This window comes from Trichechus manatus, unplaced genomic scaffold (assembly GCF_000243295.1).
Source record: "Trichechus manatus latirostris isolate Lorelei unplaced genomic scaffold, TriManLat1.0 scaffold00009, whole genome shotgun sequence".
Lineage (NCBI taxonomy): Eukaryota > Metazoa > Chordata > Mammalia > Sirenia > Trichechidae > Trichechus > Trichechus manatus.
Window position 1 is genome coordinate 13,614,659 of NW_004443945.1, and position 25,264 is coordinate 13,639,922.

Sequence of the window (25,264 nt, forward strand, 5' to 3'; positions counted from 1 at the left end):
TCAGGTTCTGCTAGTAGCCTGGATTTCCAAGTCCCGGCTGGCTGGCCTTCCAGGTAACAGCTATGTGCTGTCCATCTATTGACATATTCCTGCTACCTCAGCTAAGGCTGATTTTTCAGACCACTACCTTTGTTCCTGTACCCTTCGTATACCATGTTCTTCCTATGAAATTGGGCTTCCTTTCTGGAAGCCAGTCTCTCTCTCCTCCTCCATCTCCACCTGAGTGTGTAGGTGTAGTTCTAGGTCCCGATGCTTCCAGAATGCCTGTCCCCCAGCAGAATTCATCTTTATTACTCTCATATAAATGCGCCTGGGTTTTCTCACCTGTAAAATTAGAAGATTAGACCAGAGATGACCCTTTCAGCTCTGACATTCTTATGATTCTATAAATGGTTTTTCTATTTAATGGTCCTTGACAGCACCTCAGAGAAAATAAAACCACACCAGGCTCTGAGTAGATTATTTCTATTCCTACATTTATATGCCTACTTCTCTTCTCCGATCTTCTGATGATAAATTTTACATCATTCCTTTGGAGTAATGTTAATATTTCTTAGAGAATACTTTTCCTTCAATACTATAGGTTTTATCAGTTCACTAGATTTATTCTGGTCAGAACATTAAGGAATGTTCTAAAGATTTCCCTTCTGCATTTCTTATACAACACAAATTGAACTTAAACAGAAAGCATCGTTGATCTGCTCTCTACTCTTCAGTTGATGGTGGCTTGTCATTAAGCTTTATAGTAAAACCCATACATGCCGCTGGTACTGGGCCTTTGCTAGTTAGGATTTGTTTGGGCTTGGCCGCTTCCTCCTGTCTTTTGAAAAATAATATTTTTACACAGTGTATTTATTAGGAATCTTGTTCCTTAAGGCTTAAATGTAAATAGAGGATTAAGAGTATAACTAATTTACATGAGATAGAAACGTATCCCTGCAAGCATAACACATTTGAAATGATCTACTGAACAAAAGTTAATACAGTTTTCCACCGCATATCAGGTTGGGCAAATCCTCTTGTCATTTACCTTTACTTTCAGAGAAAAATTTCATAACAATGGACATTCTTTACTCACGGAGTTCTTTTTTTCAATCAGAGAACTTCAGCATAGACTGTTTTTAGAAACGTGGTAGCTATACTGCATGCATAAACTGAGTTTTAAAAAATGATTAATGAACTTGTTTTCCTTTCCTAAACAAGTGAATTAAATTAAAAGCATGATCAAGCTACTTGGCTGGACAGAAGTCAGTCATTAATATTACTTGAAAAAAGTCAGTAGGAAACAGCTGATTCAGTGAACATGGATATATACGGCCTCTGTAGAGTTGAACTTGTCTGTCTCAAGCCACATTTGAAGTTATTCCAATAGCTCCAAGCAAAACAGTGACAGAGTAATTGGCATTAAACAAGATAAAGGATATGTGTTCTTTGGCTATTATGTTGGCAACTAAGTGCATTGAAATGCTATCAGCCAAAAGTATGATTTCCAAAAAGAACATTACTGATATAATAAATGTTTGTGACCTTTAAATCCTCTAAAGGTTTAGTATGGTTCTAGGAGGAAAATTGGACATTCATGTACTACCATATCTTCTACCTCAGGCATGCATTGCCTTATGGTAAAAGGTCACTTTAGAGGGGAACTACAGGAAAATGTCTCCGACACAAAATTTCTTCCCCACGAGCTGAAATTCCACCCTGAAACCTCTAGTTAAGATGTTCAGTGTCTTCTCCACTGATAAATTATAAATCCACCACCCACCTGTCAGTTTGTTGTTTTGTGGTGGCTTGCATGTTGCTATGATGCTGAAAGCAATGCCACCAGTATTTCAAATATCAGCAGGGTCACCCATGGTGGACAGATTTCAGCAGAGCTTCCAGATGAAGACAGACTAGGATGAAAGGTCTAGAAATCTACTTCTAAAAATTAGCCAGTGAAAACTCTATGGATCACAACAGAGTACTGACCAGTATAGAACTGGAAGATGAACCCCCTAGTTTGGAAGGCAACAATGGATTCAAGCATGCCAGTGATTACAAGGATGGTGCAGGACCAGGCAGCATTTCATTCTGTTATACAAGGGGTCGCCATGAGTCAAAGCCAACTTGACAGCAGCTAATGACAACAACAACAAATTATAAATACTCCTAGAGAGAAATTGTCTTAGGCATCTAGTGCTGCTGTAATAGAAATACCACAAGGGGATAGCTCTAACAAAGAGTAATTTATTCTCTCACAGTCTAGTAGGCTACAAGTTCAAATTCAGGGCATCAGCTCCAGGAGAAGGCTTGCTCTCTCTGTCGGCTCTGGAGGAAGGTCCTCACCGTCATCAATCTTCCTCTGGACTAGGAGCTTCTCTGCGCGGTAACCTTTGGTCCAAAGGATGCACTCTACTCCTGGCACTGCTTTCTTGGTGGTATGAGGTCCCCCCTCTCTGCTCACTTCCCTTTCCTTTTTATCTCTTGAGAGATAAAAAGTCGTGTAGGCCACACCCCAGGGAAACTCCCATTACGTGGGATCAGAGATGTGACCTGGGTAAAGGTGTTACCATCCCACCCTAATTCTCTTTAACATAAATTTACAATCACGAAATGGAGGACAACCACACAATACTGGGAATCATGGCCTAACCAAGTTGGCGCACACATTTTTGGGGGGACGTAATTCAATCCGTGTCAGAAATCATATTAGTCTTCAAGGTGAATTCATTATAAAGTCCTTTTATAAATCTCTTTTGTAAAAAAACCATTTCTGATGGAGGAAAAATGAGGGTGAGAAAGCACAGAAATGTCTGGAATCTGAAGTCAGAGGAAATGAATATAGGCAAGGCAGGTGGAGGGAAGAAGGGAAATATAAAAGGAATTATTGAATGTTGAACATAAACTATGCACCTCATTGTTATATCTAGGGTCTGTGCTGAACTTAGAAATTAAGTTTAAATTCAAAATGGATAATGTTATGACATAACAGGATGAGAAAAAGTAGTAAAATGCCTGATGAAATATAGGGGGACTATAAGGCAGAGCTTAGCTTAATACAATAAAATCAGAATCTCTCTGTACACTTGAGGCAAGGTGTTAGTTCACGGCTTTCTGAAGAAAGTCTTGAAAATGCCTCTTTTCTAAGAGTCTCTGCTGGGTTGGAGAATAAAGGTCCTGTTTATTTCAACAGACAATAAAATAAGTAGTGCCAGTTTATAGATCATAGAAGTCAAGCTGAGGCCATAAAAAGCCCATTTAACATATAACATAGTGGAAATATTAAACACTGGCAATAAAATTGTAGACAAATATAGCTTCAATACCAGAATAATTAAAAAACAGAAACAACAGATTAAGCAATATCTCGATTATCAGCACACAAGGATATGTGGACCTCTTCCTGCAGTTAGGTTTATTGGCTTTTGCTAAAAGACTAAGCATCCTTTTGTGCCTGGGCTCCAACGCAAGCAGCCTTCACTGCAGACCCCCCAGACACTAGTGTCAGGGCAAGTCTCTGTCCTCTCTCTCTCTGTACTATCTCTGTATTACCTCTGGCAAGGAGCTTTGCCTCTCGTTTCCCCCAAGGATCGATTTCATTCCTGAATTCCTTCATTCATTCACTCAACAAATGTTTACTGAACATCTACTGAGCAGTAGCAAGCCCTCTTCTAGGCGCTGGGGATACAACAACAAACAAAAACAGAAAAGAGTCCCTGTCTATCTGGAGCCTTCTCTCCTTCTCCTTCTCCCTCAATGAAGATGATAGAATCAGAATTTTCTGATTCCACCCTCCCGATCAGCCAATGCACCATTCCATGGACCATAAACAGGATGAATGAATTCAGAGTAATTTCTCCCAACTTCAGAGAGAGGTCCATGCCTCACTTAATTCTTACATGTATTTTTCGAATTAGTAAGGAATGTTCACGAAGTAGCTTGCCAGAACATGTAAGAAGCCTGTTTTAGCAGGAGGCTCTTGAGGGAATCAGTTAACTGTTCTCGTGAAGGTGGACAACGCTGTAAGTGAGAATAGACTTCTTGAAAGAGCATCCACTGAATAGCAAGGAGGGACAGAGTGGGGAAGAGTAGGTTTAAGATAAGAGGTAGGCAGAATGGCTCTTCTGCTTCTGCTTGTGTGAGCCAATATTAAAAAAGGGCAAAATGTCCCGAGGAGCCTCATTCTGATATATGCTGGTCCTTGAAGTGCTGAAGGTTAGAGCTGTTGGCAATCTAATCCAGAGACAGCACAGTCAGCACAGCTGCTTTGGGACTATGCCCTTCCCTATTCATGGGGCAGCTGAAGCAGCCTCCAGTAAAGAGTAACCTTACCAAACCCAGCTAGATCTCTCTACCTGCTAATTGCATTAACTGCCTTAAATGCATGCATTTAAAGGGCTAAAAATAGTTTATGAAATTTTGTATGTCTGAGTATTTATAAATTGAGGTTACTATCTCAGGAGAGTCTGTACTTAAGCAGAGCTAGTAATAATGTGGCCAAAAGTTGAAGTGACTCGAGTGACTAGAACTAGCCAACATAATGTCGTGAAGTGCTTAGCTTTTTCTGTTACTTAATTCATTTTATGAGTATGAGAATAAAATTTTTATGTTGAAATGCTTTTTGACACAATTTCTTTCGCGTTCCCTGCTGTGCAAGTCAAGCAGTGGAATATGGGAATCCGAAGGATATAAGACTGTTCTTTTCCATCACAGCTGGTACATATTCAGAATGCAAACCCACCTGGGTATTTCCAAGGAGAATATTCTTTTCATGATGAAGCTGGAGTAATCTATTCTTTAGTAGAGATGACCTCTGTTTTTATAGGCTGATAACTGAGCAGCTTCATATGATTTGATGTATTCTTTGGGATCAGAAAAATCTGTCACAGATCTTTTCTGAAGATTAGGGCAATAAGCAAATCTAGGGTTCTCTGATCTTCAAAGGGAACTAAAAATAATGACTCCAGGGTCACTGCAGAAAAAATAGTACAAGCAGCGAAAAGTCAGAGTTATACTTCACCTAACAGATACTATCTTAATGTTTTTCAAAATTTAAGGAAATAAAAACTTGAAAAAAATCACTTACCAAAAAAGAAAATTCCCAAAGGAAGCTAAGTCTATTTAACTTAAATATTCAAGGTAGTACAATTTCTTAATGTATGCTTTTGATGATCAACTTCTAGGAAAACAGAAAAATAACTAATTATTTTTTATTTTAATTTGTATGATATTAGAGTATAAGGGCTGTTTTGCTAATGTAATTTATGTCTTTTATAACAGTAACTGCCATTTACTGAGTACTTACTATGTGCCTGGTGTTCTGTTAAGTGCTTTACATACAGCATGATGGAGAGATTGAGTGAATGCTCTGTAATCAGCCTGCCTGACTTTAAATGTTGGCCATTTACTATCTACATGGCCTTGGGAAAATTACTGCACCTCTCTGTGCCTCAGTTTGTTCATTTGAAGAATGAGGATTATAAACAATAGCATCTACATCATGGGACTGTTTTGAGTATTAAATGTGTAGCATACTTTAGGCACTCAATGTGTATTAGCAATTATTGTCATCTCCTTTAAAGCATGTAAACAATTTAACGCAGCCACCATTTTATAGGTGGAAATATGAGTTACAGAGAATAGGTTACTTGCCCAAGTTCAGACAGCTAAGTCCAATCCAGCTCTGTTTAACTCTTAAGGCCTATGCCTTTAACCACTACAGTATATCATATTGTCAAATACACTAAGGAATCTCAAATCCGTTTTAGATTTGGGCAGAGTACAAACGCAGTTATATTCTGTTATATGCATTGAAATTAAGAGGTACTCTATAAAGAACCATCATCGGGCTGCGATCGCACTTGCCAGATTCGTTGCTCATGGGCTCATGGGGACATGGGATGAGATTCCATCCTAAAAGCATTTCCAGTTGGTATCCTCAATCAATCATAAGAACTTAAAAAGCATAAAGTTACCTGCATTTTGAAACTTAGTTCAACAACAACAACAAAAAAACCCTTAGGGTATCTTTATAATTACCAATGCCTGTAGTTAATTCCCCTTTCACTCCCTTTTTCTTGGTGGGAGCAACTGTTTCAGACATCTACAAGAGATAGATGTTATTAGCACGATAAGTTCATGCATGCTCTATAGTCTGGTTTTACAATTAAGTTGAGTTTACGGGGTAAATCTATGTGAATTTGGGATATTTAATTTAGAGCCAGGATTATATCTTATGACTACTTCGTACAATGCTGGGTATGCTGTCAGAGCACAGAACATAATAAATAATAACCAAAATAAATATGCTAGGGAGCTGGTATAGAAGTTGCCTAGATTGATGGATCTCATTTGCTACTCTATAGTATTAAACTCCAATGGAAATTACAATTTGCTTGCAAAGATATATTTAACTGCAATCTCTAAAAAATGTTTTTCTTTCCCTTTTAGTTATTTATATGTGCTTATCAAGTTTGTTTTTTTTTTTTTTTATAAACATAATTCTCCTTTGGGGGGAGCTAAAAGAATTAGCTTTTCCTGGCGGCATGCCAAGTAGAAAAACCACCATCATCAATTTTCTTTTCAACAAAAGATGATGCTCAGAGTGGTAGACTTAAATTCCCACTCTAACTTCACAGTGTCGATGAGATTCTCAAATGCTACGAAATGGAGCAGGGTCTACACTGGGAAGGAACAAATTTTATTGGTGACAAGAGTAAAAATTAAATAATTACTGTAAAACCTGTGAAAGCTGAAGCCTGTGTAAGGTGCAAACCTGTCAAAGAAGGAAAACTCAAATAGTTTCCACTAAAACAAAACAAGTGATAGAAAAATGGTAAGACTGCACCCTGTCAAAGGTGGAAACCTGGGCAGTCCTGTCTAGTTCCGGCTCTCACAGGTTTCACTGTATATGCGATGATGATCAAACAAGGAGGAAGGAGAAGTTTAAGATCAAAACACAAGGATGATTTAAGGGATGTCTCCACAAAGTGGAGAAGGATCATCGCCCTTTTCAAAACATTTCAAGGCAAAATGAAGCCATCAATGTACTTCTCCACTCCCAACTGCAAGTACTTGAGAAGTTTGAGAACCACTTGGAAAAGAATTAAGAAGCAACTCAAATTGGTTGCCTCATTCAATTTTCCTTAACTTTTTTTTTCAAATAGTTGACATATCCCTTTGAGAATCTGATAAAAATAATGAATCTTCTCCTTATAAAAGGACTTGAGCACAAAATTGTCATACAATATCAGGACGCTAATACACCCCTTGAAGCCCATCTATGAATCCAGGGACCCACCGTTAAGAACCCTATGAATCTCAGAGGGATCCTTTATACTTTATAGGGTGCAGATCAGAACCCTGGCCAAACAAAATGAGTAGTCCAACAGCAGTGGGACTGTTATCAATAGTAAACACTTTATAGTTTTTATAGATTTCAACGTGCTCTCTCATATATGAGTCATTTGATATATCAGCCCAGGGGTAGGACATCTAGGTAGCTAGCTAGGTAGAGTAGGCATGAAAAAGGCTTAGTTCCCTAGTGCTGCCTTAACAAAATACCACAAAGTGGGTGGCTTTAAAGAACAGAAATTTATTGTCTCACAGTTTTGCAAGCTAGAAGTCCAAATCTGGACAATGGCTCTAGGGGAGGGTCCCTCCTTGTGGGTAGCCCCAGGCATTCCTTGGCATTCATGGCTTGTAAATGGTTCTTCACATGGTCTTTTTCTCCTGTGTCTCTCTCCATGTCTGGTTTTCTTTTTATGAAACCACTCAGAAGTGATTAAGTTTAGGACCCACCCCAGTCCAGTGTGACCTCATTAACATAAGAAAATCCATATTTCCAAAAATCAGCTACCATCCAGTGGACACTGACTCATGCTACCCCATGAGTGTTAGAGTAGAACTGTGCTCCATAGGGCTTTCAATGGCTGTTTTTTTGTAAGTAGATTGTCAGGCCTTTCTTTCGAAGCACTTCTGGGTGGACTCGAACTTCCAACCTTTTGCTTAGCAGCCGAGTTGTTAACCATTTGCCCACCCAGGGACTCCAAACAGGGTCATGTTTACATGTTCTGGGGTTAGGACTTCAGCATAACTTTTTGAGGAACACCATTCAATCCACTACCTACTCTGTACTATGTTGCTTACCAATGTCTGATATTCTATTAGAATTATTTTGTATAAATAAAAAATGTTATCTCATGAAACATAAATATTCTCAGAAGATGAACATTTAAGTGTCCAGCTACTAATAGTTTAGTTGTTGCTGTTGTTACGTGACGTCGATTCATTTCCAACTCATACCGACCCCGTGTACAACATAACGAAATACTGCCTGGTCCTGTGCCATCCTCACAATCATTGTTATGCTTGAGCCCATTGTTGCAATCACTTTGTCAATGCATCTTGTCGAGAGTCTTCCTCTTTTTCGATGAACCTCTACTGTACCAAGAATGATGTCCTTCTTCAAGTACTCGTCTCTCCTGATAAACGTCAATGTAGGTAAGACAAAGCCTTGCCATCCTCACTTACGAGAAGCATTCTGGCTGTACTTCTTCCAAGAGAGATTTGTTCATTCTTTTGGCAGTCCATGATATGTTCAATATTCTTTGCCAACACCATAATTTAAAGGCACAATCATATGGTCTACTATGACGGAAATGACAAATTGAAGCAGCAGCATCACATTCATTGTCAAAAAGAACATTTCAAGATCTATCCCGAAGTACAATGCTGTGATAGGATAATATCCATACACTTACAAGAAAGACCAGTTAATATGACTATTACTCAAATTTATGTGCCAACAACTAATGCCAAAGATGAAGAAATTGAAGATTTTTACCAACTTCTGCAATCTGAAATTGATCAAACACGCAATCAAGATGCCTTGATAATTACTGGTGATTGGAATGCAAAAGTTGGAAAAAAAGAACAATGAGTAGTTGGAAAATATGGCCTTGGTGATAGAAAAAAATGCCAGAGATCGAAAAATAGAACTTTGCAAAACCAACAACCTATTGACCAGAAAAAGTTTAGAATGAATACTCATTAGAACCTTTCCAATGAGAAACAAAATACTTGGAGGAGTATTTTTTAAAGGAGTTTAGACCCTAGATCAATAGTTCATAAAGTGTTATCTGAAGACCCTGGGAGGTGAGTATACTTGAGATCATCTCAGAGGGTACATGAGGTCCCCTCTTTGCCCATTATGTGTCTGTGTGGGTCTGCATTTTCTTCAAATACTTCAACCAAACAACATATTCCAACAGATTGGTTGCAAAAGCAGATATGAGAATCCAGCTGTCTTCTAATGAAGCAGACATTAAAGAGATTTGTAAAGGTGGAAAATACTGCTACTTTTCTCACTAAATTTTTGTATTTTGGAAAATATATTTTTAATTAAAGTATTATTTAACATGTAATGGAGTTTTGATTTAAATGGATTTATATTTAATATTTTTGTTTTAATTTGTAAATGATAAGTATCAATAGATATGACCTATATAAACAAAAAGGAGCCCTGGTGGCACAATGGTTAAGAGCTTGGCTGCCGAAAGGTCAGTGGTTTGAATCAACCAGCGACTCCACGGGAGGAAAGACCTGGAGATTAGCTCCTGTAAAGATTTCAGCCTAGGAAACCCCATGGGGCAGTTCTACTCTGTCATATAGATAAGGCAGTTCTACTGTGTCACACAGGGTCACTAAGAGTCGGGATCTCCTTGACAGAGCACAACAACAACATATAAACGAAAGATTTTTGGAGTCCTCATTAAATTTTAACAGTGTTAAAGGGGGCTTAGACCAAAATGTTTGAGAACCTAATTAGTCCTAGAAGACAAGCCAAGGTGGATGAGCAAGTGTAGAGGTGGGAGGAGGGTGGGTGTACAGATAATCAAGGCAGATGAGGGCATCATGTGTCTTGTCTTGGGATGGGGATTCCTTGGAAGATGCTAAAAGTGGAGGGGGGCGGGGAACGCAGTCCACTCTCTCTGCTTCTCCATTTTGCTGGTGGTCTGTCCTAAACACAGCTGTTGACAGCAGAGTGATTTATAAAAGATCTCAAGAAGCATGCAAGTGGAGTCTGGAATCCCAAAACTACAAAAGGCAAGTATCTGCAGGTTGTTCAGTGAAGAACAATGAAGTTGCTCCTTTTTCTCCACTGGGAGTCGAAAACATTTTTGGAATTCTGGTGATTTTTTTTTTTTTTTTGCCAGATGATAAAGGGTTTTTTAATTATTGGATTTTGTAATATTTGTCAATAAAATTTTTATCTTTTGAATACCATTTCCTGGAAAAAAATCTTAAAGGGGACAAATAGGTAGGGAATAGAGGGAAAGCCTAAATATACCCCAAAAAAGTATGTCTTAGAATTTATCATTTACCGATCATGTCCTAAGAAAAAAACATTGTTACAGTATGCTGCGGTATACGGGAAACAATCCTGAATTTGGAATGAGAAAAACCGTTTCAAACCAGGCTCTACCATTTACTCGTTATATCATTTTGGGTAACTTAACCTTTCTGAGTCTCATTTTCTTATCTATAAAATGTGAATAATAATATTTATCTCACATGGTTGTTAGAAATTAAAAGCGATAACCTATGTCAACAGGACAGCATAGTGCATTGTAGGTCTTCAATGAATAGCCGAGAAAGTGTGTGTAAAAGGCCAACGATAAATCTAGTAGGGGAGATAAGACATGTAGACAAATACTTTAAAAATTCAAGGCGGAAGGTCTGACTTGCCAGTGCCACTACAGACGTATTTAGAAAGTGCAACGGGGATCTAAGGGAAGAAGGAGTCACACTTGTAGGCAGCCGGGAAGAGGTTTAGGGAAATTAGGGACTTGCTGGGTGAATCCCCCCCGACTTCTCGACCCCCAAAGTCCGCTCCAGAAGTGCTTCCCCGTTCAGCTCCAACCCTCAGAGTGATGTCAAACGGTCTTCTACACCAGACTGGGAGAGTTCTGCATTCTAGCCTTGCCAGACTCATCTCGGGTACACAGAACAAGGGTGTACAGACTCAGCTCCCTCCTTTCTCCCACCGGTGCCCACCCCCATCTCGAGCTCCGTGCCAATATTAAGGGAGGCAAGAGGGCGAGGAAAGAACTCCCAAGTTCCCGGCTTTCAACCACCCAGTCTTCCTCTCCACGCGGCTACGCTCAGTCTTCCAACTCGCCCCCACCCCGACCCCCGGGCCGGCGTCGAGGCCTCAGAGTGCTGTAAAGCTCCGCAACCCGCCTCCGCTCCCCAGCCCCGGGAAATCCAGCGGCCGGCGTTCGCGCGCTCCCTCATCGATTGCCACTGCCTTGCTCCTCAAGCTCCCGTCGCGGAAAAAGCGGCGCCCAGACTTCCAAAGTCCGGCGGAGCGCGGGGCGGGAACCAAGGCAGGCGGATCAGGGGATTGCCGATCGCACGGATGAGCGCGGGTGCCGGCTCGCCCTCCGTCTGGCGGGTGGCGGACGGGGCTATCCTGTGCAACGCGAGGCCGGAGTCTCCTCGCTTTACGCCAGCGCGCGCTGCCTGCTCCAGACCCGGGGAGGGCCGCCCCGTGGGGGGGGGCTCTCGCGGCGCCCGGGGTGGGAGCGGCGAAGCGGCTGAGGGAGGGCCAGAGGAACGGAAGGAACGCGCGCGGACAGCGGCAGCCCCTCCCCTCCCCCTCCCGCAGCTGCGGAGAGCGCAGGGAGCAGCCGGGGGCTCGGCGGCGGCTGCGGCGTCTGGTCCCGGCTCCTCCTCCTCCTCCATCTCCTCCTCCTTCTCGCTCCCTCCATCTGCTGTGGTTATGGCCCGTCGCTGGAGCACAAAAGAGTCCCTGCGGTGGAGGTCTGCGTTGGTCTTGCTTTTCCTTGGAGGGGTGTACGGTAAGTGTCCGCGTCTCTGCGCCCCGCTGACCAAACAAAGCTGGGGCGACCCCCAGCCCCGAGGCCTCCAGGACGGGGTTTCCCCGGGAGACCCGGGGAGAGACCCCAGCCGCCTGCGGGACAAAGACCGGGCGAGGGGTAGATGCGACAGAGAGGTTGGAGGCAGAGGATGCTTTCGTCCACTCGCCTACCTCGGGGTGTTGGAGAGGGACTGAGGGTCCCGGGCGGGGGGAGATCCGCGTAGGAACAAGTGGGTGACTGTCGGACTTCCCGACTGGGGCTCGAGGGCCCCACCGGCCGACTCCTTACTCATAGCCGCTTACACAGTCCACACACACGAAAATGTGTGCATGTGTCAGAAAGAGGTGGCTGCCGCCCCCGCCGCTGTCGGGACGGTCCTGCCACCCCCTACCCTTCTAGGGTCAAGAAGTTCTCTCTCCTGTGAAATTCCCACCGCACCTATCCCGCTCTTTCTTCACTCCCTGAAAAAACACTGGACTGCTTTCTTCCAGCCCTCTACCTCGGGGGCAGAGGCTCTGTCTCGGGCGTGCAGGATCCTGTTCTTTCACTAGAAGCAGCACACGGGACGAGGCCAGAAAATAGTTTCCAGCCTCACCTCAGCCTTTCTCTCTTAGGGCGCAGTTCACTTGTCATTTCTCCCATCATTATCACGTAATGTTGTCACTTTTGTTTTTTTCCCCATCTGCTAAACGAATTAAGTATATTCTTTCGAGGTTAAGAGAAGACTGAGGACTATCTGTGACGATTAAGCTTTGGGGTCAGAACAAGAGCTAAATTGAATTAATTGGAAAGAACATTGCTTGAGAGGCTTATTTATGAGTGAAACACATTGATTGGGTGTTTCAAAGAAGACAGTTACTCTTTTTGGAGTGGTGCTTGGATTTCTCCAGAATAAAATAATTAGAAGTTATCGTTCTTTGGTAAAATTTACTTATAAAAAGCTTAAGTCATTTGCTGTACACACTAATTTAACTAAAATAATGGTTGTGGTGGTGGTGATGGTGGTGGTGATGTTCAGTCAACATGTAATTCGTGAGCAAATATTATTTCTTTTGAAAGCATTTGTCTATGGGATGGAATGTAATGGTAACTTTTAAAACCTCAGAAATTACACTAAGTGAAGAATTTAATGAACTCAAATTGGCATTTGCCAACAGCCAGGAAAGAGTATTCTTTTCCATGTAGTTTGGAATGTATAACACCCTTACCTTATGGATTTAAGGTTTTTTGGGTTTTGTTTTGGTTGTGATCCACATTTGTTGTGCAATTGCCAGTGGCATGTTTGTGTGTGAGCAGAAAACCCACTGCATGAGTTTTGGTTTTTATTTGCATCGAGTGGCAGTGATCCCTACTTGCTTGGTGACTTGTGGGTTTGGGTCTACACCAGAGATCAATAAGCTATTATGTTTCTTCTGGCCTGAAGGTGGGTGTAGTTCTGATGAGAGAAGTGGGAGGCATCTTTAATCTATGGTGATTAGGAATGTCCAGCTTGGTACTCAGCTATAATCAGAATTGAATTTCTGTGATGTCTGATCAGAAAAGATATATAAATGGGTTGCTTTAGCTCTTCTTCTGTTAAAACAGGTGTAATTGGTGTTTGAACTAAAAATCTTTTTGCCTGTAGGGATAACAGGTTGTGAACTCATAATTTGTCTTGGTACATTCTTTTATATTAAACACAACATGATGTTCTAGTAGGTACTTATCAAAGATTTGTTCTTTTTGGAATTTGTGTTCAGTAAGGAATTGTTAGTAGGCAAAGACTGAAACTCCTTTTTACCAACAGTGTGAGACCACATTATAAAACTAGCAAGTGATTATTCAAAGGATTGACTTCTCAACACAGCCAAGTTTTCAAAGTATAAGAAAAAAGAAGGTAGTGAGCCAGGCAGATCATTACACTGTATGAGCAGAGATTAAAGGAACCCGTCACCCTGCAACTGGGGAAATTCTCTCTATAGCCACGCTTTTTGTCCTCTCTTTTCAGTCTTTCCAACCATATTTGGGTTCGTGTTAGAGAAAACAGTTATAACAGTAGTATGGGGGGAGAAGGTGTACTTCCATACCAAATGCTGTAGTGGAATTTGTGTTTAACTTGAGTATATGGTAGTTGAGATGAGTAGTGGATGCATCCTGAGAACTAGTCATCACCTTGAACCTCTTAAAATAGATATTAGCTGTAATTTATTAAGCTGTTCCCTATACGGTCAAAAATAATTAGAAAGCTCTGTTAAAACAACTGAATATTCAAAGTAACTTTTAACAAAGACCGTAGCATAGAAGAAAAGCAGGTTGATTGGCAGTATCCAGGCAATTCCAATACTAACTTCACACAGTGACTCTTTCTTAGCTATTAACTGAAATACTAAATGACTCCACGTTGTGCCTCTGCTGCAAAAGACCTCTTTAAAGTGTTCAAAAGCAAAGATGTCACTTTGAGGACTAAGGTGCACCTTATCCAAGCCAAGTTGTTTTTGGTAGTCTCATAGGCATGCAGAAGCTGAGCAATGAGTAAGGAAGACCAAAGAAGAATTGATGCATTTGGATTATGGTGTTTGCAAAGAATATTGAATATACTGTGAACTGACGTAGCAACAATTGTGAGGATGGCACAGGAACAGGTAGTGTTTTGTTCTGTTGTACATAGGGTAGCTATGTGTCAGAACCAGCTCTACAGCACCTGACAACCACCACCACCACCATGGACTGCCAGAAGAATGAACATACCTGTCTTGAAAGAAGTACGGCCAGAATGTTCCTTAGAAGAGAGGATGGCAAGACTTCATCTTATGTACTTTGGACATGTTATCAGAAGGGACGAGTCCCTGAAGAAGGACATCATGCTGGGTAAAGAACGAGAAAGAGGATGACTCTTAACAAGATGGGTTGACACAGTGGCTACAACAGTGGGCTCAGACATAGCAAGAATTGTGAGGATGACACAGGACTGGACAGTGTTTCATTCTGTTGTACGTGGGGTCGATGACACATAATAACAGCGACAAGTTGTGCCTTGAGTCTTTGAAACATTGTATGTATATATATTTTTTAAATCTGTGTTTATTCAGTGTGTGTTCTCTACGTGACCGTTTTGGGTGGACTATAATGTGTGACTATTATACTTTCAAGTTTTCTGAATTCCAAGATCTCATTTGAAACCTCTCTCAATTATGAATTACAGTACAGTTACTGTTTTCTAGAAGGAGCCCTCGTGGCACAGTGGTTAAAGCACTCAACTACTAACCAAAAAGTCGCCAGTTTGAAACCTTGGAACACTGCTTAGCTGGAGAGAGGACCTGGAGATCTGCTCCCAGAAAGATTACAGCCTGGGAACCCTATGGGGCAGTTCTACTCTGTCATTTAGGGTTGCTGTTAGTTGGAATCAGCTCAACGGCACGCAACAACGTTTTCTAGAAGTGTTATTCAAGGACCCATAATTACCTTTCAGGAGCTGCCGTATCTTAGTAGAATTGAACGTGCCCTGGAGTTAGGAGGAGAAACCTCTGCCTTTAAGAAGTTTGAAGGGATATGAACATTAGTAGGGGCAACAGTGAGCTTCACTAGGCTTTCTCTTAGGCCCACTGTGAGAGAGGAAGGTGCGTCTTCATCTTGTACATAGGGCTGTCTGGCTTTTACAAATGTGTGGAGGCCTCCTACTCAGATGCTGTTAGTCTTGCTCACTCCCAAACCATAATTTGGTAATTTTAACAGTTTCACTGTTTTATGCCCAGTTCTTTTTCTGCTTCTGTTTGTTTCCCAGATCAGTGTTTCCAAACTTTAATTTTTTAACTCAAATTCAACTTTAAAGTACGTTCTGTGTTGCTCCCCGTGTGTGTATGTGTATAAAATAAAATTCACGAAGTAATGCTTAACCATACTATCTTTGATGCACACTGATATTTTCTGTGTACTCACCCTCTTCTTTGTTTGCTGTTTGCTGGTCTGGACTCATTAAATTAACTCTGGTCCTACTAATGGATTGCCATCCTTAGTTTGAAAAACTCTGCCCTTAAATAAAGATGAAGCCTTAAAATGTAATTTAGAAAGTTTGTTGTGTTTGTGTTATTTTGCAATAACCTTTGAGAGTTGCAGTTGCTCAGATTTTGGTTATAGGCTGCTAGAGCATTTGGTAGCAGAAAGAACTCTTTCTGGCATATACTGACCTCTGATATAATTCATGTTTATACTGGTTTTCCACTTACTGTATAGGATCTTTGCTGTGCACAGTACTGTTCTAGATGTTGTGGTAGAATAAAAGATTCATTTAACTAAACTTGCATCTTATATCTAATCTTTTCCCATGAATTTTATGGAACATTCAGTAGCATTTTATAAATTTCCAGTTTAAGGATAGCCTAGAAGTTCCGATTTTAGAACAGTTGTAGAGATAACTGGAACATGAGAAAAGAAACCTAAACCAGAGTCCAATTACTTCTAAAAAAGTCAGGCTTAATTACATAAAATATATTGAATAAAACTGAATTAATTGCTTAACATAAACCCTTCCTTGAGTTTAGAATCTAAATTATGTTCATATTGTAAGGAAAATATAAAGGTAGGCAGCACATTCCACAGAATTCTAGGTGGTTATTAGGTAGAAGGAGCCCTGGTGGCGCAGTGGTGAAGAGTTCGGCTGCTAACCAGAAGGTCAGCAGTTGGAATCCACCAGCCACTCCTTGGAAATGCTATAGGGTAGTTCTACTCTGTCTTATAGGGTTGCTATGAGTTGGAATCAACTTGACAGCAATGGGTTTTGTAGTTAGAAAGTAGTAAATTACCACTTTCAGAGGATTAGCAATATTCCAGGCACAATATGGACGTGGTTTGAATATGGTAAATGATTTAGGAGGCTCCTATAAAGTAAAATCTCCTTTGAAGAAAACATAAAAGTGATGTTAGGCTGAAAAGTGAGCAGCAGTTAAAGTGTTTGGACTGAAAAAACTTGGCTTATATGGTTAGAACACGTAAAGCTTTTATCAGCAAGACCTTTTTGTGTCCCTGAGCTGTCTTTGTTGGTGGTGATTTTTTGTTTTTTACATTTTTTCAGCAATATTACGGTGTAAAGAATGAAAGTTAGTTAAAAAGGAGGTAAGTATGTTAAATGTAAGTGAGATTTATGTAGCTCTAAGTAAAGACAGCGTGTTTTGATTTCAGGATTTTAGGATGAGTATTAGTCCTGTTCTTACTGCCATCTACTGCTGATGCTTAAGTTGAATTGATGAACTGTAATTTTCAAGATTACCTTTCTCTCCTGTTTCTCCTCCTTTACTCTCCCACCACTTTTTGCAGGGTAGTAGATAATATACTACTTATTCCCATTTTCTAAGATATGGAATTAGAGTCTACAGACAACAAGTTATTAATCTATCTGTTCAGTTGCAAGTAATCAAAGTGTCTTTTTTTAGCTTGAGGGAGGATTCTCATACTCTAAGCTCTAGAAGGGAGGGAAATAAACTAAAATTTATCAAATTAAGTTCAGGTACTATACTTGGTCTTTTTCATTGTCCCAATCTTTATTAAGTCTAATTTAGCATTCTATAGGTATTTATCCCTTTTTTTGTATAGAAGAGAAAATTGAAGCTCAGAGAAATTGTGACTTACCTAAGGTTAAACATCTAGGAAGTAGTGAGCCAGGATTACAACCTAATCCTGTCTATCTCTTTCCTCGTTCATTCAGCAAGTATTTATTGAGCACTACCTTATGTCTAGCACTGTATTATTAGGCACAACCACCACCTATGGACAGTTTCTGCCCTCATGGAGCTTATAGTCTAGTGAATAAGTTGTATAATAAATGCTGTAAAGGAAACAAACAAGGAGCAGGGATGGTAAATAACAGACACACAGTACAGTATTTAGAGGAAGGCTTCTTTGATGAGGGACATTTATAAGACCTAAAGGATAGCTAAGCATGTTAGGATTGGTGTAAGAGAATCTTGCACATGGGAACAACATGCCAGAGGCTGAGAATCAGGGAAGAGCTAATGTGAAAGAGCTGGTGTGTTACAGGTAAATGAGTAAGATCAGTGTAGCTGGAGCATAGTGGTCATAAGGGAGAGTGACAAGGCATGGTTAGAATGCTAGGCAGGCACTTAGAGCTTTGTAATTATGGTAAAGAATTTGGGTTTTATCTAAAGGGTAACTATTGAAGGGCTTTAAGTGGCATATGATTTATGTTTTGAGATAGTCACTTTTACTACTGTGTAGAGTATTGATGTGAACTGGCACGAGTAGAGATGGGATGACCAGTTAGGAGTTTTTGACTGTAATCCAGGTGAGAGACGCAGAAGCTTGGACCAATGTGGTGGTAATGGAGGTAGAAAGAAGAGTATGGATTGCTCTTTTGATAGGAAAAAAAAGGGGTACTTCCTCTTTTGTCACAGGAGGGAAGGAGTAAAATATTGGTGCAAGTGTACTTAGGTCTATATGTTTGGAATGGGAAGATGGAGATTACATCTGATTATTTCTATTTTCTTAAAATGAGGTCACATCATTAGGTGAAAGTGAAGGGGAGTTAAGAGAAGCTGAGGGTGATTTTTCTTCTATAATTTAGTAGAACACTTTGGACCTTTAGGAAATTATTTAATCTAGAAAAGAAGAGGCTAAGAACACTCAGTGCAAGAAGGGATATTGTGAATAGTTGTACAACGAATAACAGGGGATGAGAACTTAAACTACAAGAGGAGAGCTCTAAGAAGGGCTCTTCGGAGAAATCAGTTCTAAAGACTATCATTTTTGTCTGTGAAAAAATAGTATAGGTATGGAACACAACTTTCTACCGTATTTTAAGAGACAAGAAGCAAAGGGTGGGACAGAAGAGAGATTTCAGATAACTTTTTTGCCAAGTTAAATATACGAAATGATCAGCATAGATTGCTTTATGTCTTTGGAAGAGTCAAGAACATGTTGGTAGATTTGTGAATTTCCAAACACATTAGGAAAAAGAAAGTGACCTTTTACCTTTTTTTGTGTGTTTGTGCGTAGTTTATTCCAGAAAATATGACTTCAGTGGCTCCTGAAACTTCAAAGTAAATGAAGCTGACTGACACATTTTTTTGTAACTCGCTGCCCTGCTAGTGTCAGCTTGGCGAAGAAGTGAAATTGTTTTACTCTTATGTTTTTACCAGTTAGTAAGAGTAACCTGATAGCTACCTTTAATTCGTTTACATTTCAGTTTTTAGAGAAACGGGAAATGTTGCCAGTCTTATAGAATATTGGAATTAAATGGAGCAAAGTAGGATGTTTAGTAGTTGGAATTTACCTTTTCAAGTCTAAGGAAGAGAGTGAGCCTTTTATTATCTGACTTTCAGAGTAGTTAAAACATCTTTTAGGTTTAGAGTTAGTAAATTGAAGAAATATGAGTCTTAATTCTGAAGCTTCAAGAGTAGGGATTTATCTAAGGTTCAGTTCTCGGTACTGCTGTTTTCTTCATTTTGAGGCCCATCATTTTTTGCCTACATTATTGTAACAGCCATTAACTAGTCTTGGCTCTGGTCTTGGTCTGATCCAGTGTGTTACCTATGTAGCAGCAGCCAGAGTGACTTTGAAAAGTGCAAATCTGATTATGTTACTTTCTTGCTTAAAATCCAACAGAAGTCCCCTATTACTTTAAGACATAAACATAACTCATTAGGCGCTTCATGGTCTGGCTAGTTTTTAACTTTCTAGCTTCATCTTTTGTTACCACCCTTCTCCTTCAGCATCATGTCCTTGCCACACCAAACGTTTTTCTCTTGTCTCCTGACCTTTGCATACACTGTTCCCTCTGCCTGGCTTTTTCCTCCCCATTTTTGTCACTAGGCTAAGTTCTGCTTGTCCCTCAGCTTTCCTTTAGATGGCATCTCTTTGGGGAGTCTTTTCTGGGTCCTCAAAACTGGGTGCCCTTCTCATAAGCATCTCAGATAGGTTTTGTGTGTGTGTGTGTGTGTGTGTGTGTGTGTGTGTGTGATTTCAGTCTTTTAAATACAGAATCTTATCCAGTTGCTTATAAAAATATGTAGATAACAATCATGTGCTTAATGAGAAAATAGATGACTTACATTGACTTATGATTTAAGTAAAAAAAAATACACTTGGTTGCTTATTTATTTGTCTATTCAATGTCCATTCAAAATACAATATTCAGCTCCTACTAGATGTAATCAGAAGAGAGGCCTGACAGTCTACTTTGGACAAATCAGCATTGCAAACCCTACGGAGCACAGCTCTGTTCTGACACACATGTGTTACTACAAGCTGGAGTTCACTTCACAACAGCTGTTTTTGTTTTGTTTTTACTAGTTGTGAACACTGTGTTGGGTCATAAAGATAGAAAAGTCAGTGAGGCAGACACAGTCATTGTGTTGGGGTTCACAGACAAGAAAAGGGGTGATGACGGCATAATATACAGGGTCTCCTTTGTGGAGAGCACTCAGGGAGAGATGTAACCCAGTTACTCAAACATGAGGTATGGGAAATCTTTCCAGAGGCAGAGACTTCTAAATTTAACCTGAATGATTATGAGCAGCTAATGGGGTGAGGCAATGAAGGGGTGGTGGGCTGGGTGGAGAAGAGTGTTGCCAGCAGTGGAAACAGCTGATGCTCCAGCCCGGAGTCACCTTTCAGTGTCTGTGCCCTCCATGTGGTCCCATGAGTTTCAGTTTTAGACACTATTTTCAAGAGACATCTCTCTCTGTTTTCTATGAATCAGGTTGTCCTGAGTTAAAATTTAAAAACAGAGAAAGGAAGGCAGGGAGGGAGGGAAGAGGGAGAGAGGAGGGAGGGAATAGGGAGGAGAGAGGGAGAGAGGAAATCCAAACCAACACAGAAGACATCACCCTGGACCACTTAGCTGGAAAGTACTAAAAAACAGAGTGTGTGTTTTCCTGTGACCCTAGATTTGTATCACTTCTGTGTGGTCCTCGTAATCTACAAAACACTTAGAATGCCTTGGCTTTCTCATGTATTCTTCCATTATGGATCTGTGTTACCTTTCTAAAAGCAAATTTTAATCTTTAAAAGTTGTTGTTGTTTTTCTTAAGAGCTAATATATCTGATACTGCAAGCTTTTAAATCTTGGTTCTTTAATTCTTTTGCTGTGAAACCTCCACAAGATGAGCTATCCATCAATAAGAACCTTGGGGGAAAAGGTTTGCCTTATGTCAGTAGAATTTTATACTTAAACAATGCTCTCAGTTAGAAAACTGGCTTTTTACATGTGTTATTAGGTGCCCTCGAGTTGGTTCTGACTCATAATGTGCGTAATGTGTAGAAAATTAGAAATAACCTAAACAAGCTTTACTTCCTGTCTTAGTTATCTAGTGCTGCTATAACAGAAATACCACAAGTGGATGGTTTTAACAAAGAGAAGTTTATTTCCTCACAGTCAAAGTAGGCTAGAAGTCCAAATTCAGGGTGTCAGCTCCAGGGGAAAGCTTTTTCTCTCTCTGTCGGCCTTCTTCTCTTCTGTGTTCCCCCGGACTAGGAGCTTCTCTTCGCAGGGACGCCGGTCCAAAGGATGCTGTCTGCTCCCAGCACTGCTTTCTTGATGGTATGAGGTCCCCTCAGATGGTTTTTACATGCAGTGTTGGTATGGCCTGCTTCACTTCTCCCTGTTTCCCCCTGGAGCAGCACTATCCAAGAGATACATACTCTGAGCCTCAAATGTAAGCATTATATATCATTTTAAATTGTCCAGTAGCTGCTTTGAAAAAGAAAAACCAGTGAAATTAATTTTAATATATTTAATCAGATATACCTAAAATATTATCATTTCAATATGTAATCAATAAAAACTAATTATTAATGAGATATTCTACAGTATTTTTTTTTTGTCCTAAATCTTCTAAATCCAGTGTAAATTTTATACTTGGTACATCTCAATTCAGACTGGCCACATTTCAAATGTGCAATAGCCACTTTGGAAAACTGTCAGTGTCTGTTAAAGATGAACCTGCACATACCCTATCACCAGTAATTACACTCGTAGATATAAACGCAACAGAAATGGATATATAATGTGCAGCAAAAGATGTGTACAAGAATATTTATAGCATCTTTATTTGTTACAGTCCCAGATTAGAAACAACCCATATGTCCATGAGCAACAGAATGTATGAATAAATTATGCTGTATTTGTGTAAGGGAATACTATACAGCAGTGGTTCTCAAACTTTTGGTCTAAGGACTCCAGTGTTATTCAGGAATCCAAAGTGAATATTTTTAATATGGGACATATATATAGAGAAATTATTAAAATATCTAAATGGCATTAAGAAACCCATTACATGTTAAATGCCTTGTTCCTCATCTTAGGGGAGAAGTATGCAGTTACCCACCATTAAGTATGTTAGCTGTAGGTTTTTTGTAGATTCTCTTTATCAGATTGAGAAAGTTCCCTTCTACTCCCAAGTTTATTTTCCATTTTTATGATTGATTTGGATTTTGCCAAATGCTTTTCCTGTGTTTACTGAGATAATCCTGTCATTTTTGTCTTTTATTTATCAATATAGTATGTTACATTGATTTTTTTTTTTTTATGTTGGACCAACCTTATATTCCTGGGATGACTGTCATTTGGTCATAGTTTAAAATCCTTATATGTTGCTGGATTCAGCTTCCTAGTATTTTGTTGAGGATTTTTGTGTCTATATTCATAAGGGCTACCTGGTTTATAGTTTTCTTTTCTTGTAATAGCTTTGTCTGATTTTGGTGTCAGGGTAATACTGGCTTGATATAATGAGCTGGGAAGTGTTACCTCCTCTTCTGTTTTTTGGAAGAGTTAGTGAAACGTTGGTGTTAATTCTTCTACGTTTAGTAGAATTTACCAGTAAAGCCAGCTGACCCTGAACTTTTCATTGTGGGAAGGTTTTTGTTTGTTTTTTTAATTACTATTTAATTACTTACTTGTTATAGGTCTATTCAGATTTTCTGGGTTTTTTTGTATCTGTTTCAGTAGTTTGTGTCTTTCTAGGAATTTTTTCATTTCACCTAGGTTATCTAATTTGTAGGCATATAAATGCATAGTATTGCCTTATAATCCTTTTTATTTCTATAAGGTTGGTGCTACTGTTCCCTCTTTGATTTCTGATTTTAGTAAATTGAGTCTTCTGTCTTTTTTCTTGGTCATTCTGGCTGAAGGTTGTCAATTTTGTTTATCTTTTTAAAGAATCAACTTTTAGTTTCATTGATTCTGTTCTCTTTTTTTTATTTATTTCCGCTCTATGTTATTTCCCTCCTTCTGCTTGCTTTGATTTAGTTTGTTCTTTTTTGTGTTTCTTAAGATGGAAAGTTAGGTTATTGCTTTGAGATCTTTTTTAATGTAATGGTTTATAGCTCTAAATTCCCCTCTGAGCACTCCTTCAGATGTATCCTGTAAGCTTTGGTATGTTGTATTTTCATTTTTATTCATATCATAATATTTTCTAATTTCCTTTGTGATTTCTTCTGTGACCTGTGGGTTATTTTAGAGTGTGTTTTAAATTTTTCATAAGTTTGTGCATTTCCATCTGTTACTGATTTCTAATTTTATTCAATCTGAGAACATAATTTTTATGATTTCAATCCTTTCAAATTTATTTAGACTTTTTTTTTAATGACCTAACATATGGTCTGTCCTAGAGAATATTTCATGTACACTTGTGAAGCGTATGTGTTCTGCTGTCATTGAGTGTTCTGTAGCTGTTTGTTAGGTTTAGTTGGCTTATAATGTTAGTCAAGTGTTTTATTTCCTTATTGATCTTCTTTCTAGTTGTTCTGTTCATAATTGAAAGTGGGGTTAAAATTTCTAGCTATTTTGTAAAACTGTATTTCTTCCCTCAATTCTGTCATTATTTCATATATTTGGGGACTCTTGTTAGATGCATATATATTTATAATTGTTATATTTTCCTGATGGAATGGCTTGTTTTTGTTTTATTGTTGTAAAATATCCTTCTTTGTCTCTAGTAACAGTTTCGTCTTAAAGTGTATTTTTCCTGACATTAGTATAGTCATTCCAGTTCTCTTTTGGTTGTTGTTTATATGGTATATGTTTTTCTATCCTTTTACTTTCAACCTTATTTGTATCTCGGAGCCCTGGAGGCGTAACAGTTAATAACTCAGCTGTTAACCAAAAGTTTGGCAGTTCAAATCTACCAGCTGCTCCTTGGAAACCATATCTTAGAATCGAAAGTGTATCTCTTGCAACAGCATATAATTGATCTTTTTTAAAAATCCATTATGCCAGTCTCTGCCTTTTGATTGGAGTGTTTGATCCATTTACATATAATGTGATTGCTGATATAATAGATTTTACATCTGTCATTTGGCTACTTATTTCTATGTATTATGTCTTTTTTTCTCTAGAGAAATAGAGCCTTCTTTTATGTTAAGTAAATATTTTCTGCTGTACCATTTTAATTCAGTTGTCATTTTTTTATTATTTTTTTTAGTTATTTTCTAAGTGGCTGTCTAAGTAATTACAGTTAACACCTTAATTTATAACAGTCTAGTTCTAATTAGTGCCAGCTTAATTTCAGTAGTTTACAAAAACTTTGTTCCTTTGTAGATCCATTTCTTCCCCTATCTTTGTGCCATTGTTGTCATACAAATTATATCTTTACGCATTGTGTATCTGTTAACACAGATTTTTGTAACTATTGCTTTATGCAGTTGTCTTTCAAATCAGATAGGATAAAATAGATTATAAACAAAACATACATTTATCTTGTCTTTTACATTTGTCTGTGTAGTTAGCTATACCAGTTTAATTATTTCTTAATGTGGTTTTGAGTACTGCCCTTTCATTTCACACCCTTTAGTTCTTGTTGTATGGCGGATCTAGTGATGAATCCACTTGATTGGTATTTGTCTGGGAATATCTTAATCTCTATTTCCTTTTTTAGGACAAGTTTGCTGACCTCTGGCCTCCCATCATTTCTGATGAGAAATCAGCTGTTAATCTTCTCGAGGCTATCATGTATTATGAGTTGCTTCTCTCTTGCTACTTTTAAGATTCTGTCTTTGTCTTTTGATAAGTTGATTATGATGTATCTAGGTGTGAATCTCTTTGAGTTTATCCTATTTGGACTTCGTTCAACTTCTTGGGTGTGTGGATCAGTTTTATTTATTTATTTTTTTAAATCAAATTATTTCTTCAAATATTCTTTCTGCCCTTCTCTCTTCGTTCTCCTTCTGGGACTGTCAGTATACATATGGTGCTATACTTGGTGGTGTTTCACAGGTCTCTGAGGCTTTGTTCATTTTTCCTTCATTCTTTTTTCTTTCTGTTTCTCATACTGGATAATATTAATTGACCTATATTTAAATTCTGTGATTCTTTGTTTTGTCAGGTCATATTTTCTGTTGAGCCCCTCTAGTAAATTTTTCCATTTCAGATTTTATACTTTTCAACTCCAGAAATTTTATTTATTTATTTT

At 39.1% G+C, this 25,264-nt stretch overlaps 1 protein-coding gene across 2 annotated transcripts in view; it reads left to right on the forward strand.

Moving 5' to 3' along the window:
• The first annotated feature begins 11,664 nt into the window (after window positions 1-11,664).
• Window positions 11,665-25,264, forward strand: part of LRP12 (LDL receptor related protein 12) — a 76,254-nt gene continuing 62,654 nt past the window's right edge. For both annotated transcript variants that reach the window (XM_004370703.3, XM_004370704.3), the window contains exon 1: window positions 11,665-11,846. In XM_004370703.3, the coding sequence (XP_004370760.1) occupies window positions 11,768-11,846 (79 nt within the window). In that variant the 5' untranslated portion in view covers window positions 11,665-11,767. The remainder of the gene's footprint in view (window positions 11,847-25,264) is intronic.